At 44.1% G+C, this 18,007-nt stretch overlaps 1 protein-coding gene across 1 annotated transcript in view; it reads right to left on the minus strand.

Moving 5' to 3' along the window:
• ppap2d (phosphatidic acid phosphatase type 2D) overlaps positions 1-10,686 on the minus strand; it is a 22,686-nt gene extending 12,000 nt beyond the window's left edge. The window contains exon 1 of the mRNA XM_076266444.1: positions 9,915-10,686. Coding sequence (XP_076122559.1) covers positions 9,915-10,113 — 199 coding nt within the window. The 5' untranslated portion in view covers positions 10,114-10,686. The remainder of the gene's footprint in view (positions 1-9,914) is intronic.
• Positions 10,687-18,007: the final 7,321 nt, after the last annotated feature.

The raw sequence follows: 18,007 nt of genomic DNA on the forward strand, positions 1-18,007 counted from the left end.
AGAGCCCAACAGATGCTCCATCACCTACAAAAATAATTCAACATCCCCCATCCCCTCCATGCCTGGACCAAACCTGGACCACCACCCAGCCCCCCCCCCCCGCCACCCCACACACACCCACACACAATCACACACACACGCAGTCACACACACACACACACACACACACAATCACACACACACACACACACAGTCACACTTGCCACAGCACAGAATGCAGCAGGTCATACAGAACAGGACCCCCCCGGGTCCATTTATGGCCCGGTCAGGCATCTCTGCGGGCACCTCTTCGGTGTAGTGCGTCTGGGGGTCGACGTTGGCCTCACATTCCTCGCAACAAGCCTCTAAACCGCACACCGGCTGCACTTAATCTGTCAAGCAGCTGTGAGCAAACTCCAGCACCTGGCCAGGGGAGAGAGACGACCGACCGCAGCCCAGGAGAGGAGAGGAGGAGAGGAGGACAGTGGGAAAAAGAAAGAAAGAGAAAGAGCAAAGAGCGGAGGGGAGAGTGGTGAAAGAGAGTTAAGAGAGCGCTTGTTTAGGGAAGCGGCATTACTGAAGTCACAGGGGGAGACAGAGAGACAGAGAGAGAGAGAGAGAGAGAGAGAGAGCTTTGGAGAGAAAGGGGAAAATTGGGGTTGTGTATCTCGCACGGAATGAGAATGTCTCTGGTTCTAATTTACACTTGTGCAACCACGGCCCAGAATGAGCTCACCGTGAAAGAACAACAATAAAAACACACACACACACACACACACACACACAGAGCGGACGAGAGAAAAAGAGAGGGAGAGAGCGAAAGAGAAAGTGAACAACAAACTAACCGTGAGAGGCAAGGAAAGGGGGAAAGGGGCTTCAAGAGGTGGAGCACATGTTTTTGTCGTTAGTGTATACTTCAGTACGAGCTCCATGCAGTAAAAGTGAAATGTAAACATGGTGCGCATGCTTCAGGCCCATAAACCACTACGACACCCCGGTGAACTTTGACTGGGAGCAGAGGAGACGCACAGATTACTGGCAACACACACGAGAAGAGAGAGAGAGATGGGGAAAGAGTCTGGAAAAGAGAGAGAAACAGAAGAAGAAATGGAGAGAAAGGGACAGAGATAGGCTGAGAGCTACATAGTGAGAGAGAGAGAAAAAGAGAGTGAGAGAGAAAGATGGACAGACAAAGAAAGAGAAAGATGGACACTTAGAGAGAGAGAGAGAAAGAAAGAAGAGAGAGATGGACAGACAGAGAAAGGAAGGAGATAGAGAGAGAGATGGATAGACAGAGAGAGAGGGAGAGAGAGAGAAAGGAAGGAGAGCGAGAGAGTTGGAAAGATGTGTCTTTCTCTGGAAAGGCAGACGGAGGCGATTAGTGGTGGTTCTGGAATGTGAGGGTCAGAGATCCGAGCTCTGCTGAGACCCGCTCTGTAAACACGGCCCCACCTCACCAACAGAACCCCTCACAGGGCCACTTGGAACAGCACGGAACAGCACACCACAGCACAGCACTGGGGAGAACACAACAGTCCCAAGACCACAAAACAACACACAACAACAATTCACAGTACAGATCAGCTGCAACACTGGGCCACAACAACAGTCTACCAGACTCTCTCAGTGGACACACTAACAATACACATGCTCACCCAAACAAGACTGTGCTGGCCCGACAACCACACTAGTAACTACACAATAGTAAAGCACTGCTCTGTGCTTGAAAAGTACTATATAATTATTACTATTATTATTATTATTATTATTATTATTATTATTATAACACAAACCCTCACAGACGGCTAAACATACGGTGTACACACACGACGACCACACAAACTACTACGTACAAAACCCACAACGTCCTCAGTCAACAACTTAGCACCAGTCTCCATCAGTGGCCACAAACACACACACACACACACACACACACACACACACACACACACACACACACACACACACACACACACACACAGACTCTATTGCATGTGACGTTGCAGATTATAAACACAGCAACAGGGCACCAATCATGGGAACAATGCAGTACAGAGGCGGATAAGCAGAATGTGCATAGAGGCCCTCAGACAACATGCATGGAATCATGCAAACCCACATAAACACAGATGATCCCTTCCCCGTCTCAGATAACCGACTGGACTGTGCAATTACCCAGTCCAGCAGAACCAACCCCGCAGCCACACCAAACAAACCACAGAACCACTCTGTGGGTAAACTACATCTGAAGAAGTGACACCAGGCCGTGAAATTCTGCGGACTTCCTCTGACATGTCGAGGATGGTAGACAGAGAACGCTGGGAGCTCGTGGAGGGCAGCGGTGATGAAGGCCCAGGCTACTGAGCTGACCATGCTGCTCAGAACAACGGAATGTTTGAACATGGAGAAAAAACAAAAACAATATGTGGGTATCATGTCTCTGTATAAAATACTTTGAATGTTTGTTTTTTTCTCCTTTACTACTTTTTTTGTTTGTAAAGAGAACAAACAGAAAAAGAACACATTAAGATAAGCAGACACCCAGAGTGTTCAATGTCAAATTAATACACAACATAAGACACAACAAGGAGCCAGACGTCAACATCCAGCAGACAGAGATGAAAATTTGCCCCGACATGAGCAGGCATCAAAGAACCACAAAAACCTCTGTCACTCTGGCATCAACCGGCGCCACGGCAACACGCTCCTGTCTCCGCTCGTCATCCTGACAAGAAACAAAAGGGGGCTTTGTACTAAAGGTAGTCAGGTGTGTCGGGCCAAGAATCCGGGGGTGTGCACACACACACACACAAACACACACACACCCATGTACACACAGCCAGACTACCACACACACTGTAAACCTGAACAGGCTTACTCAAAATATTTGAGGAATCTAATTACCTTGCATTTTTAGAGACACATTTCCCAAATTACATTGGCATTTCAGTGCAACTAGTAGGCCTATTATCAAAGGATCATGGGAGTCTAAGTAACACTCAAAACAGTTGAGATGCTCTTTAAATTACATACGGTAATTTAGAATAATAGTTTTTGGACTTTGTTTTGTTCTTCAATGATTAAGTTGTGTTAAATCATTACTTCAAGTTAGTTTGACTGTTCAGGCTTACAGTGCACTCACACACATCCTTGCTTCTCTCTCTCTCAGACACACACTCAGTGAGCTCCCACAGCTGGCAGTGTGTATGGTGGCGGCGGCTGAGCCAGCTGAGGGGGGTGAATGTGCTGGCGCTGGGTTGGTGTTGCTGATTAGAGTGAGAGTTAAGCAGCACATCGGCGGCACACACACACTTGCCTCATTAAAGCCATTGTCTTACGGGGACCTCAGAGGGAGAGAGAGGGAGGGATAGAGAGAAAGGGATAGAAAGAGAGAGAGAGAGAGAGAGAGAGAGAGAGAGAGAGAGAGGTGGATGCCCAAAGCATTGTGGTGGGCTGATCAAGGCTTCCTCTGCCGTAGTAATTTGGCCTGCGGGTGTCTCTCTCCCTCTCTCTTTGATTCTTCAGTTCTTCTTCTGTTTTGTTCTTGGGTGTCCTGTTTTGTCTGCCCTGATTGTTACTATGAAAAGAACTAATCACGGCAGCACAAAGCAAGGTAAGGAACAACACAGACACAGACGCAGACACACACCCCCACTGATCTCCTCTCATCATCTCCTCCATGCCTGGACCAAACTGCCCACACACACACACACACACAGATCTCCTCTCATCATCTCCTATCATCTGCATCATGTCCCTGGGAGCGCGCAATGAGGGTAGGAGTGTGTGTGTGTGTGTGTGTGGCGGGGGCGGGGGTTGCGAAGGGCCGTTATGGAGTGAAGACGCCTCTCAGGTGCTTTCAGTCCAGACAGAGATTGAGAACAACACCAGCGCAGCAGATTGCTTAGAGTGCAATTTGGCCAAACAAAATCACAAACACAGTGAACACGCAAACGGCTCGAGATGAGCACTGGCCGATGGAAAGTGCTGGATGGAAAAAAAAACCCTCACCATTTATATCTGTCTTGAAAGAAGAGTCGGTTGTTATCTGTCCAGTCCCCCCAAACACACACTGTACACACACACACCAGCAGCCCCCCTGCACTGGCCTGGTCTGTTGCTTGCTGTTGTTACTGTTGCCGAGTTATGTTTTCGCAGCAAACCCCCCATCCCTTAACACACACAGTCACACACTTTCCCCACTCCAGTCTGTGAGGTGCATCCAGAGCAAGCAAGAGCAGCTGTCAGCAGGAGTAGAGTGGGTGTTACACTAGTGATGGTGGCATTAGTGTGTGTGTGTGGTTGTGTGTGTGTGTGTGTAATGGTAGTTTGTGTGTCAACATGTTAGGATTGTAAGGCTAGTGTGTGTGCATGTGCATAATATATGTCAGTGTGTCTGGGTGGCATCGCAGCTGTGTGTGTGTGTGTGTGTGTGTATGTGTTTGTGTGTGTGTGTGTCTGTGTGTTTGGGTGGTATTGCGTGTGTGTGTGTGTCTGTGTGTCAGTGTATTTGGGCAGCATTGCAGGTGTGTGTGTGTGTGTGTGTTTTTGGGTGGAATAGCGTGTGTGGGGGTGTCTACATTAGCGTGGGTGGTGGTCTGTCTGAGGATAGAGGGGGGAACTTGTGTGGTCTGCCTGTCTCGGCCTGTGGTTTGCCAAGCTCCAGACTGTCGGAGAAGTTTGGTCTGAAAGCGGTGGTGTGTGTGTGTGTGTGTGTGTGTGTGTGTGTGTGTGTGTAATGTACATCTGCGCCTAGTTTAGTGTGCATATGTGAGTGTGAGTGTAAGTGTGTGTGTGTGTGTGTGTGTGTACGTGCATGTGTGTCTGGTGAGTGTGAGTGTTTGGCAGGAGAGATGGAGAGATGACGGGTAGATGATGGTGTGTGTGAAGCAGCAGCCGCAGCAGCACCTGAGGCTGTCTGAGAGTTAATAAAGGTAGGACAGGCCAGAGACTCATTAGTTTGGGAAGACAAGACGACGGGACAAGAGACAGAGAGAGAGAGAGAGAGGGAGAGAGAAAGAGAGAGAGACAGAGAGGGAGACTGACTGATGATGGAGAGATCATGTCTATGACCTGGAGGAGAGGAATGGGTCCAAGCAAGCAGAAGATAACAATCTCAGCTGCAGACAAGGCTCAGAACTCCTTTGATTAAATAGGTGCAATAACGCTTTTAATACACCAGCAATGAGGATATAGTTTGCAATGAAGACACTCAGGCTATAAGGCAGAGGCTACAGACTGATCTTAGATCAGGATCACAGCCATGCTGGGCCACAGGCCACAAAACCCCCTTCCAGGAACAGATTACTACCATGCAAATACAAACCAAATTCTATATTTAGTACTTATCTAATAAACACATAGTTCACTATGTTAGGTTGTTGTGAAATAAGGCACAATTACACCCAAACACAACACACAGCACTATCTGTTTTCAGATCTGCGCCATAGACAGTGAATAACCAATTAGAGACACAGAAACACTTGTGAAGCAGTTGCTCAACTTCAGTTAAAAAAAAGACTCAATTGCATTCAATAATGTAACAAAGAGGTAATTTATTAGGCATTCAGAGGCGTACAGGGCACCGCCTGGCCTCAGATCAGCGTGACAAGTTTCTCTCTTAGGATCCATAACATCTAGAATCCATATAAATCCATACAGTACACCCCCCCCCCCCCCTTCACACATACATAAACACATACACACAAACACACAAAAACACACACGCACACACACACACACCACCAGCACCACCAGAACCAGCACTCCCCCCTCCCTGCGGGGCCCTGGGGCTGTTTCCTCGTTCAGGCCTGCGCTGCACGTATCTCTGGCCAGGCCGGGGCGCAGGCTGGGGCGCGCACTAATGGCTGACGTGAGGATGAATGCGAGCAGGCCCAGGTCCTCTGGGCTAATGCACTACTACAGCTACAGGGGAAATGGAGGGGGGGTCAGGGGGGACAGAAACTGCAACAGATAGTGTGTGTGTGTGTGGGGGGGGGGGGGGGGCCTCAGTGTGCGTCACACTTTTCCACTTTCGTATCACTCTAAACTGAATCACTGGCCTTGCCTATATTTCAATCGATAGCTTTTTGAATATTTCACTTAGCCGAATTTACATAGAGATAGCTAAATTCTCTAAGGTCTAAGTCTCTCATTGCAAACAGCAACTGAACTGTATCGTGAAAACGTCCAAACAGAACGGGAGGTCTGCCTGGTTATTTTACATATTCACATACACATGAAGCATCTCAGAATCCTGCAAATTAAAAATCCATGAAAACCCATGAATTCATTAAAAAAAAACCTCCATGAAAACAAAACATAGCATGCATTTTTTTGTGTCAGCCATCTGGATTTGTTAACCATCACAAGCCAGCTTGAGCACGTTTTAGACAGTGAAGAAGAAAACACTTTCCCTCTGCATCACTGGCGACACATCAACACAGTAACCAGGTGAACCGACAACAGCATGGGGAGCCGGGCAGCGTGTAACGGAACAGGAACGCCCCATACAGTATGCATGTGACACTCGGAAGTATGCCGGAAAACATACAAGGAACATGCCGGAGCTCGCTGCCGTCTCACCTGGTGGCTTTCGCTGCCAACAGGGGAGGAACACAAACCCACAGAGCACACACACAGAACCCAAACATAAACATACACACAGGTAACGGAGACATACACAAGCACCCACATGCCTTTGGAAAAAAAACACTGAGCTCTCCAGGTCAGGACACCTTCCGTCTTTAATTGCATTCCGCTAAAGAATGGAGAAGAAAAGATTGGGAAGAGGGTGGAGAGATAAGCCCAAGAAGAGGGGGGGGGGGGGGGGGGGGCGACGACCAGGCAGCTCTCCAGAGCGGGTGTGATCGCTGAGGGTGATAGCAAGGTTAGGCCTGTGGCACATGGCTTCTTGTCATATACTGTACACACACACAGACTCATTCAGTCTTTCACTCAGCTATGGTGTCTGTCAATCTTCCTCATGCTGCTGTCACTTTCCCACCACACTCTGACCCTGATGGGCTGTCATTCTCACAGACACACACAACACACACATGGAAGCATGTTTAGTGGCCTAGGGAAGCCACATTAAAAGGGAACTATATCTGTGCAGTTCCGCTTTAGGAAACAATGACCATCTCATAGGCTGCTGACGTGCACACCAACATAGTGAGGCACACACACCCACGTGTTTGCATGTTCGAGGGGTTATCACGCTCACACTCTCACACACACAGACACACACGCATATACACACGTGCACACCAAGAAGGCATACACGCACACACACACACATGCACAAATAATCAAAAATAGGAGGAGAAAATAACCATAAACAACACTGTCCTCGCTCAAAAGAATAATTAGAATTACAGTTACAATGACAAACATTTCACCCAGACACAATTGCTTTTTTAATTCACATTATTGGTATTAGTTACGCCTGTGGGGGAATTTAAATTAGCGACAGCTGCTCTTTCACAACGGCCCCAGCAAAAACAATACCAAAATCACATCCTGCACATGAAACACAACAACCTATTATCGTGTGCCGTGCAGGGTGGGGGCGTGCTCCAAACCTTTAAATTGGATTATAAGTGACGACTGTAGAATCATAAATAGGCTGATTGTTTCTGCGCAGGTGGAGAGGCCACTGGCAGAGGACTAATATATAAATACTAAGAAGCAGAGAGGAGGTGAGGGTTGATCCATGTGTGTGGGGGTCTAGGAAAACCATTACAATTTAGTACATTTTTAAATTTTAAATTTAATTTCCCCCTGGACCCATAGTGCACAGATAATGTGTTTTAAGTTAACGCCGGGATTTAAATGAACAGAAAGACCTTTTAACCTTTTGCTATGTTGCAGCCAGACTCTTTAATAGCCTACATTTGCCATGCACAAATCAACTTCTCTTCTTAAATACATCTATTCTAGTAGACATGATTGGTATGCGTTTGATGGTGGTCTCCCACCCACAGCAGCAGGGGTGTGAGGGGCAGCCTCTCCTGGTCTCTGGTGACCCCACGCTGGACACTCTGTCTCAGGCGTGACTGCAGGGCACACATTCCTGCTCAGACGTCACAGTAAACCACAGGCAGGCCACGGGAGGGTGGACACTTCAGATGTGACACTTGCTCTTTCTCAATTTCCCTTTCTCTGTAATATCACGCAATGAAGACACACTCACACATATACTCACACACATACACATTTCCACCATCACAGAACACATGGAGACACGTACACACACACACACACACACACACACACACACACACACACACACACATAGCACATAGCAAAAGGAAACACACACACACACACACACCACATACACAAACAGACACACACACACACAAAAAAGCTTTACTTATGAGCATAATGAATCAGAGTTGAACCAGAAAATGAATAAGTTACACTAGAACATCGTTCATCTTTGTGTGTCTGAGTACCCCCATCAACAACCGTCCTGCCCCAGTACCCTCACCCAGCGCGGCAGAAGGCCAAGAGGAGATGGAGGGGAAGGGAGAGAGCGAGAAACAGACTGCCCATTCTTCACCTATTATCAGACAGATCTTACACCTCTTATTTCCTAAGAGAGAGGTAGCAATGCTGTGTGTATTTTAACACCATTAGCAACCATACAATTTTCTTAACTGCATGGTGACACAGACCCTAAAGAGCTCATCACAGCGAGGCGTTATGTCATACATCTGACAGAAAGCCTTGTGGTTAGCTTAAGGGGCATCTGTGACACAACCCTGTGAGTTCTCATCATCATATGTCAGTCTTACTCCACCGTGACAAGATGACACCAGCGTGACACTCACCAATGAAAAAGACCTTAAAGTGAGGGACGAAGAGAAACTATTGGCCAATGTGTGCATCATCCTGCATGCTACTTATACACTCTTGCCAGTGGAAACCCAGCACTGTTTTTTTTTTTCTAGCGACCTTGTTGGTCAACTCTCTCCAACTCCAGAGCAAGTCCAACAGACATCAGGCATCAGGTGAAAGCACAATGATGGCTCTCGCTGCCCGTGAGAGATACACGTGTGTCAACAAAACAGTAATGCACCTCTCAGAGCAATTCTTCTCACATTTATGCATGGTGTTTCATATGGAGCATGGTTCTTAATTATGTGCCTGGGAGCCTGGGATGATTATCTCTGGAGGCACTGGAGCACAGTGGCCCATAACCGTCAGTAGCCTATGCAGACCTGTCTGTCTGCCTGGACAGGTTCTGTTCAACAGGTGTTAGCAAAACATGTTATAGAGGTGCAACACGTGTAGGCCTAAGTAATAACCAACCTTCTGGCTTTCAATGCGCCATTAAATGTATTCATCATGTTTATGTTTGTGGGAAAACTGGCTTAGCACTTTGTACACACTCTCTCTCTCTCTCTCTCTCTCTCTCTCTCTCTCTCTCATTAGTACCAGAACAATAGTTTGCCTCAGTCCAAGGATTAGACTAAACTCGGGTGAACGTGTTTCTCATACATTTTGCTTGCAAAAAGTCATTCGTGACTTCTTTATCAAATTTGGTTTCGTAAAACCTCTAAAGGCCTCTCTAAGATTTACAGAACTGTGCACAACAGGTTTTTCCTCTGAGGTGGTTACCCAAACATCACCTCGTAAACCATGTAAACACAAACGGCAAATATGATCTGCAATTATAATTTCCATTTAACTAACAATATACAAAAAGCCAAATACGTTAGATAATTCAGAATGTTAAATGCAAAACATTCACCTCACAGTAAATAATAAATCTAGGCCTATTAGTCATCGGGCGAACTACGTTTCACAACACAAGTTAACTGTTTGGGTCTTGAAAACAATCCATAGCATACCGAAGGACTTGAATGCAGTGAGTGGCGTGCAGAAGTTCAAGAGATGAACTTAGATAACTTTGTTGGGTACTCACCTACGAACAAACAAATTATGTCCAAGCAGACCAGCATCTTTCTCTTGGTGCAGAATGTATTGTCCGCAGGTTCTGCTATTATGTGCTTCTTCCCATTCCCTCTCATGGGCTCCCCAGCTGCCCCGTTATCGGCTAGCCGTTGCTGAAGTTCAGCGTCCCGGGTCGCCGTGCTGCTGTTCGTCGTATTAAACTTTTGCATTGTTGGAAGTTCTCCTAAGCCAAACGTTCAAAACTTGTTGCGCACAGTCCTTTCCACAACAGCCTTATGTCATTTGTAAACGTGCTATAGCGCCTGTTATAGCTAACCTTATAAAGTCATGTTAAAACAATAAAGGAGACTAATTTCTAAACCGAACACGTGTACGTTAACCTTACCATTATATTAAGTCGTTCAAGGTTAGCAGATGTATGGCACTGTCAACCTTAAACAATTTAACTAATTGAAAGCAAACAACATTAACTGAGGTGCCTGTCAAACTCCTACGGTGCTCTCTTAAGTTTTACCGCTTTAAAATAGTTGAGACGGTCTTCGCATCACGAGGCGTGTTGGCCAATCAAACCTGGATCGATTCTTCAAAATGCAACTCTTGAACATATTGTTTGATTCGTCTGTCAAGTAAATCGCCACAGGTCATGTCTATTCAACTTTTCCAGAAGGCAATGTGATATTTTCCATACTTCTGAGTGTTCCTCCCACTCTTTAGCAAACTTCTCGGAGCTGTCCTGATTTGCAAGCGTTATTAGGCTTCCCCCGCCCTCGGCTTCCATAACCTATCCTTTACCCTCCTGCGTTTCAATGTTGCCCCCCAACCCCACCCCACGCTCGAGCGTCCTCTCTCTCTCTTTCTTTCTTTCTCTCTTTCTCTGTATATTTCCCAAAGGGCAATTACCTCACAACCATCATGTTTTAATTACTGTTTCGCATGACTGAGATGCAAGGGCGTCTGCCTTTCCCACATTTTTAATCACTTTAAGCTGCATTGGCTGTAGCCTAATACGTTTTCTAAAAGGTGACACTTCCATAGGGTTATTTTTCAGAAGTCAGACTGTGCTCTAGAGGATTCGTGTCCTTGAAAGAAAACATTTTTATGTTTAGACTCTCCTATCCACACCACTTTGGGTGAAATAGTGGTGGCCACGGGAGGCTTAGGTGGTCAATGGTGGAAGCAGAACTTAGACAAATTGTGCCATCTGTTGAAAGTTTTCGGTATAAGTGAGCGGTGACAGGGCCAACAATGCCCCACCAGCACTAAGGGGTCGGCTCAGTGTAGGCCTAAGTGTTTTAACTAACAGCCACTCTGTCACTGGATTTGTTAACGACTTCTGAGTCAACCCTCCGAGTCTGTTCGCTGGCGCTTTAGAAGAGGAAACATTTCTCTCTGTTTACGCTCTCTTTCCTTGGATCCCGTCTTAAATATCCAGAAATAGCTCACTTGCTCCACTTTGTAGACCGAATTGCTTTGTCTGAGGTAAGGAAAACTCTGAAAGCTGTCCATGGGGGTAGTCTAGCCGACAAGATATCAACGTCTGCCAGCCAGACCTTAAAATAGCTGTTGGTCTGTGGGTTTGTTTTTTGACTGCATGAGATATTTACATTTACATAGATTCAATTGGGAGATGCTTCCATGCAAAGTGACTTGTGAGGTTAAATGCAAACCTAGCTGTGAAATTTCAGGCTAGCTTACTAAATACAATAGCCTATCCATGTCTGCAGCAGGACTGTTTGTTGTTTTGCCTGAATGTGAATAGTGTTTTGCATCTGATAAAATAATATCTTCAACAGTTCTAGCTGTCTTTGTCACTTTAATATGTCTACTTGCAAGGCAAATTATCTGATTTGAATATGCAGGTGGGCATGGATTGTGGCACAATTAGAGTGGGGTATAAGTATATATACTCTTTTGATCCCGTGAGGGAAATTTGGTCTCTGCATTTATCCCAATCCGTGAATTAGTGAAACACACACAGCACACAGTCTACACACAGTGAGGTGAAGCACACACGAATCCCGGCGCAGTGAGCTGCCTGCATCAACAGCGGCACTCGGGGAGCAGTGAGGGGTTAGGTGCCTTGGTCAAGGGCACTTCAACCGTGCCTACTGGTCAGGGTTCGAACAGGCAACCCTCCGGTTACAGGTCCGAAGTGCTCAAATGGCTTCAGTTTATTTTTTGGAACAATGCCATAACACTATAATTCAAAATTAGTTCATCACATTTTGAAGAGAGTGACTTCATTTTCATCTCTGAGTTTAGCAGAGGCTTCGCAGAAAGGTTGCGGTTCAAGCCTGGAGCAGTATCGCGGCAGTCTACGACCAGAGCCCAGCCTGTAAGTAAAACACTATGTCAACTCAAGGAAGTGCTATGTTATACAGGTTTTATGAGGTTAGGTAACCAAGACTAAGGGCCCGTCCCAATACCTCCCCTTCCCCTAGATTTTTGCCCTAACCCTCGTTTTTGCGCGTGCATGTGTAGGGGTAGGGTGTCCCATTACTTTAGGGAGCAAGGGGGAGTGCTGTTTCCCCCTTACAATCAACCCTCAAAATATAGCCAGGACCGATGCAGGCTTAAAACGAAGTGGGAGATGAAATTACCCAGGATACCGAGCAAGCTCAGTCAGCCAGCCACTTTTTCAACCAAGATGGCTGACACCACTGGAAAGGAACATTTGCATGGCTCATATATTTTCGCAAATACGCATATTAAAATTTCGAAATATGTTGGAATATGTTAGTTTAAAGTGCATCCAAAGGACTGTCGAGTTTTGAACACTAATGTTCAAACATCTCACGAAGCTATCTGACGATATCTGCTGAGTGCTTTGAGAGAGTCTGCCCATCAAATAACGTTATATATCTGACCTGGGTAGTTTCGTCAGTATTATTTGTTATATAATATATAATATATAGTAATATATATACCCGCCCCCCACAACTAGACTTAAGTGGTATTTTCTTGTAGCCCTGGTCCCAGAGTTTAAGAAAAACATGTTAACAAGAAATAGACTCATTCCCTCTCTCATTCCTACTTAGACTACTAAGTAAATTTCCCATTGAAATGAATGGGATTTCATGGATTTAGGTGAAGAGAGTGTACACATAATACAATTTGGTCTGTACCATGAAGGGAAAACTGATTCAACTATATAAACCATATATTTTCTGAAAGCTAACATAGGTTTTGACCTTTCCTTTTTTTTCACCCTCCCCTTTACTTTGCTGCCCGTTCATAATACATAGGGTATGAGTAAATCGGGTATATGGCTCATACCTTTGGAGTCTGTGCCATTTAGGAAACTGTTTCAACCACATAAACCATATATTTTCTGAAAGCTGATACCCTCAGGGTGTGATCTAACATGACATGAAACATGTCCCACCCTCCTCATTAGTATGCTGCCAATACGTAGGTGAGCACGTTCACTACGCTAATTTGCATACAGTGGTGTCCCAATTCATAGGGAAAGATCTTCACCCCCACTTCCCTCGTCGAGGGGACTTTACTGTTGAGGGCAATCAAAACCAAGTGGAAGTTTTAAGGGGGAGAAATGGGACGGGCCCTAAATGTTACAGAGTCCATGGTAGAACTTCAGACATTACCACAAATTAATGAAATATGTGTGGCAGGGCACCTTTCAATTGGACATATTCAAAGACTCTTAAACAATGAATTTAATTAGCTTAAAAAGAGACAAATATTAAAATATTAAAATATATTAAAATATGGGTTGCCACCAGGGGTCTCCAACCTTTTTTCCTCCAAGAGCTACTTTGACAAAATGAACTAACAAAATGAACTAAGAGCTACTAATGTTTAGGCTATTAGTAGTAGCATGTATTCATATAGCGATCTCCACCCAAACAGCTGAATAAGTTGTGTATGTGTTTTAATTCTCGTTTCAATTCCTTTACCTTCTGTCTTTGTAAAGATTTTGTAGATTGTGAATTTTATCAGGTTTACCAAGTGACTTTGTTATGAAATTCGCAAAAAAATTCTTGTTCTTGAACGTTATTTTGAGAGCTACTCAGAAACAACCTGTTGGGGACCCCTGTTATACATCTTCAGGCCAAACCAAAAATTACCTTTAATATTTTGAAGACTTGTTGTTGTTTGTTCCTTGGCTCTGATGGAAGGCACACCTTTTATCATAGTGGATTTTAAAGGAAGAATTTTCTGCGATTCAAAAGGCCACCAAGGGTCCAACAGAAAATGTGGAGGGGGGGAAAAGCTCCATCCATGCAGTCTTGATTATTCTTGAGTATATTAAAAATACATGGAAAAGAATGTTCCATTGAATATACTGAATATAATTCAGTCATTAATAAAAAAAAAAATGTTTTTGTTTCATCTTAGACTAATGATATATGACGGAGTATTAGGGCCACACCAGGCGCGCGGGAACCTATTTTTGTCCAGGGGTGCTGAATAACAAAAATAATGGACGTCCGACTTTAAAGTCGACATGCTGACATTAAACTCGCAATAGGCCCTACTGTTTAAACATAGCCTACACAGTTTAAGCTGTGTAGCCTACACTAATACACAATATGTTACATAAAAGAAAAATGGGCTTCAAATAGGTGTTATTTCAGATAGATTGTTAGATTGCAGATATTCAGATAGATTGCGTCTTGTCTGTTTAACTACTCATTGCCGTCATCGTGAAGTGCTGTCTCGCGGTTATGGAAATACCATGCACTATGCCGTTTAGGCTAAATAGCTAGAAAAATATATGTATCCAATGATATAATGTTTCTATACAAAATGTTATTTCACGCTGTTTTACGTGGTTAAGGCTACTGCATATCCATATAACTGCCCTTCATGACCCACAGGCCGTCACTCTCCAGGATAACATGGCAAAACTCATTTTTCTAAAACTGCTTTTCCATGTCTCACCTGCAATACGTATAGGAGGCTAGAAACACAGGTATAGCCTAAGCATATACTATTTTGATCCCGTGAGAGAATGTGTGCATGCACTTTATTTATGCACTTTGTGTGCATATGTGTGCATGTAGGCTTGGGGTGGTCGGGAGGACAGCTTCATTCGTCCCTCCATAGACATTCAGCAATAGGCTGTTTTGCATCCATTACAAACAAGCAACATGAAAGTCTAGGATTGGGGAGAGCGCCTAGTATGCCTCTAGTGCATAAGCATGAAGTTGAACCTTTAGATGAAAAACAACACTTTAATAATAGGCTTACAATAAATAAATAAACCGCTATGACGTTTAGGCTACTTTTGACCATCGCATTTACCGCCTGTAACTCCGTGATAAGGACCTAACAGCAAAGCATTTGGCTGAGCAACGTAGGTTAATATGTTCTATGTTTTGTCCACATGATATAGGCCTATGTCTAATCATTGTTGCACTCGAACACTCTGAATCATTGTTGCACTTGTTGCATTGTTTCATTTGTCCTCCCTTTCAATCGTCCCGAGCGGTCGTTCTCACTCCAAACTAACTTTATTCTCAAAATGTTGAGTTTAATGTCAACACGTCGAGATTAAAGTCGACATGATATTTCAACTTTATTTTCGAAATGTTGAGTTTAATGTCGACGTGGCGACATTAAAGTCGATACATCGAGATTAAAGTCGATATTACATTTCAACTTTATTCTCGAAATGTCGAGTTTAATGTTGACATGGTGACTTTAAAGTCGACATGTCGAGTTTAATCTCGTCATGGCAAAAATATTTTTTCCTTCATGTGTGGCCCTAATACTCCGTCGTACTAATACTCCGTCGTATAATGAGAATTCATGATATTGTTAAAGAAAAATCATAGTTGGTTGTTAATTGTTAAAGATTATTGTTAATACACAACATACTAGTGATGAGAGCCACATTTGTAAATTATTGTCACTTTAAATAAATCAACTGTGCAACATCATTAAAAGAAGGATTATACACAAGAAGTAAAAAAAAAACATAATAAAGACCATTAGCCTCTTTAGAAAGGTTTAAATCTAAATAGATCTGATATTCTAATATCTAATATTTACAAAAGTATATGAATATTTCTGGTAAGTTCTGTCCTGGACTGAAACCACGCTACCCTGGAAATCCAGAGTTCTCACGAGAGCACAATTTGAATTGTGCCCGCAAGATACTCTGGCCACGAACAATGATCCAAATTTCTTCTATCTATCGAGCGAGAGGGACCAATCAAATCGGTGTAGGCGGGACAAAGGCGAGCTACACTGATGACGACAGTGCTGCGACGTCCGGAATCATCTAGAAAACATTGCAAGATGGCTACCGATGAACACCAGCGCTGGCCGCTACAATAAAGGATTTAGATTTGGCTTTTCAACTAAAAGAGGAGCAGAAAATCGCCCTCAAATCGTTCCTTTGCAAGAAGGACGTTTTTGCAGTTTTGCCGACCGGGTATGGCAAGAGTTTAATTTATCAGTTAGCTCCGCTGGTAGCTAGGCGTCACACCGTGAATTGTTGTGATTGGTTGTAGCGTTATCCAACTGCGTGCAGTGAGAGTTTCAAATGCATGCTTGGTGCCACCCCTCGAATTGGGCCATTTTCATTACTCGTGGCCAGACCCTTAATCTGAAAGATTCCAGGGTCTGGTTTACCAGGCTAAAACCACGCTGCAACCAAGTACAACCATAATGTGAACCCATGTGCGTCATTCATTTCATAACAAAATGGTCTCTGATGTGCTAAACCTACCAACAGGGGGCGTAGAAGACAAACAGATGGAGAAATGACAGACCCAATGTGTTATTACAAGGGACAATTGAATCCTTGTGTTGATACACAAAAACAGTTGAACTAAAGCTGCCTGCATTCCAACAGCTAACAATCAAGGAGCAACTCTTAGAAATGTCTTGTGTCTCTGTCTACCAGTAGGGCCTATAATGTCATCTTTCATTCAGTAATGCAGATCTACTGTTATGAATAAATTACATTTTTATAACATAACCATACAATGTGATTTATGTTTTATGTCGTCCAATACGTGGCCCTCAACTTACTTTATCAGAGCAATGAGGCCCTCGTGGAAACTGTGCACTCATTTCACAAAACTGGAACTGAACACTCTAATTTGCTGCAGAGGGAACTGTGATGATTTGATATTGATGAGCCTTGGACATGCTGAGACTGTGGTCATTTTAATTTAGTAAAACAAGTGCAACATTTTCTCAAATGAGTGCACTAACATGACCACACAATTCAGTAAAATAAGCACACAGTGTAATAAAACAAGTGCACAATTTTCTTAAAAGTGCACACAATTTAGTAAAGCGAGTGCATATTCTCTCGATATACAAAAAATGTCTTGCAATGACACCTCCCGGGCTGATTGCTGATTGCCTTCAGAGGAAGTCTGAAACACAGGACTATCACAAGACTTGTTTTGAGGCTAGACCATGCGAATTCACTAGAACTGTAAATATTATTAATGGGGAAGGGGGAAGCCAACATACTTTGACCATAGCTGCTCAGAGATGATACTATTCATTTTTACTTCTTCATTCTGCTCAGCTCTTCCTCTTGTTTTTCATGCCCCTGTTCATCCAACAAACACACACACACACACACACACACACACACAATATATCTGTGAATCTGTGAAAACGTTCATCTTTCTTCCTCCTTTCATAAAATGTTGAATCTGCAGTTTCAGCCGTCTATGAGTCAGACTTACTTCTTCTTCCTTACATCCCCATCCTTGTCTCCCCCTTCCTTGAAAAGGAACATTAAAATAGTCCTCAAATTTGCTGCAGAGGGAACTGATGATTTTGATCACTGTCTTGGACATACTGAGGCTGTGGTCACCTGTTTACAGCTCGTAGGAGTGCAGGTGTTTAAAAACAGAACACCTAGATGACAAAGATCAAGAGGATGACGTTAGAATTGTGCCCCAGAACTTTCCAAGCCTCACCGCATGGCTACTGTTTGTAAAACCACATAAAGGACAGTGCTTGTCATGTCATGACAGGTTCTTCAGACAGGCAATTTGTTTTCCATGAAAACAAAGGAGAGCAGCAGGTGGGCAAGTGTGGGTGCAGCTTTTTTTTCTTTTTTTTTTTTTGCGAGGTTAATAGATAAAGCCTATTTATTCCAATGGC

This window comes from Alosa pseudoharengus, unplaced genomic scaffold (genome assembly GCF_046254945.1).
Source record: "Alosa pseudoharengus isolate Yale_2024_CS ecotype anadromous, Long Island Sound unplaced genomic scaffold, YU_APseudo_1.1 YU_APseudo_1.1_scf_4, whole genome shotgun sequence".
NCBI classification, from domain to species: domain Eukaryota; kingdom Metazoa; phylum Chordata; class Actinopteri; order Clupeiformes; family Clupeidae; genus Alosa; species Alosa pseudoharengus.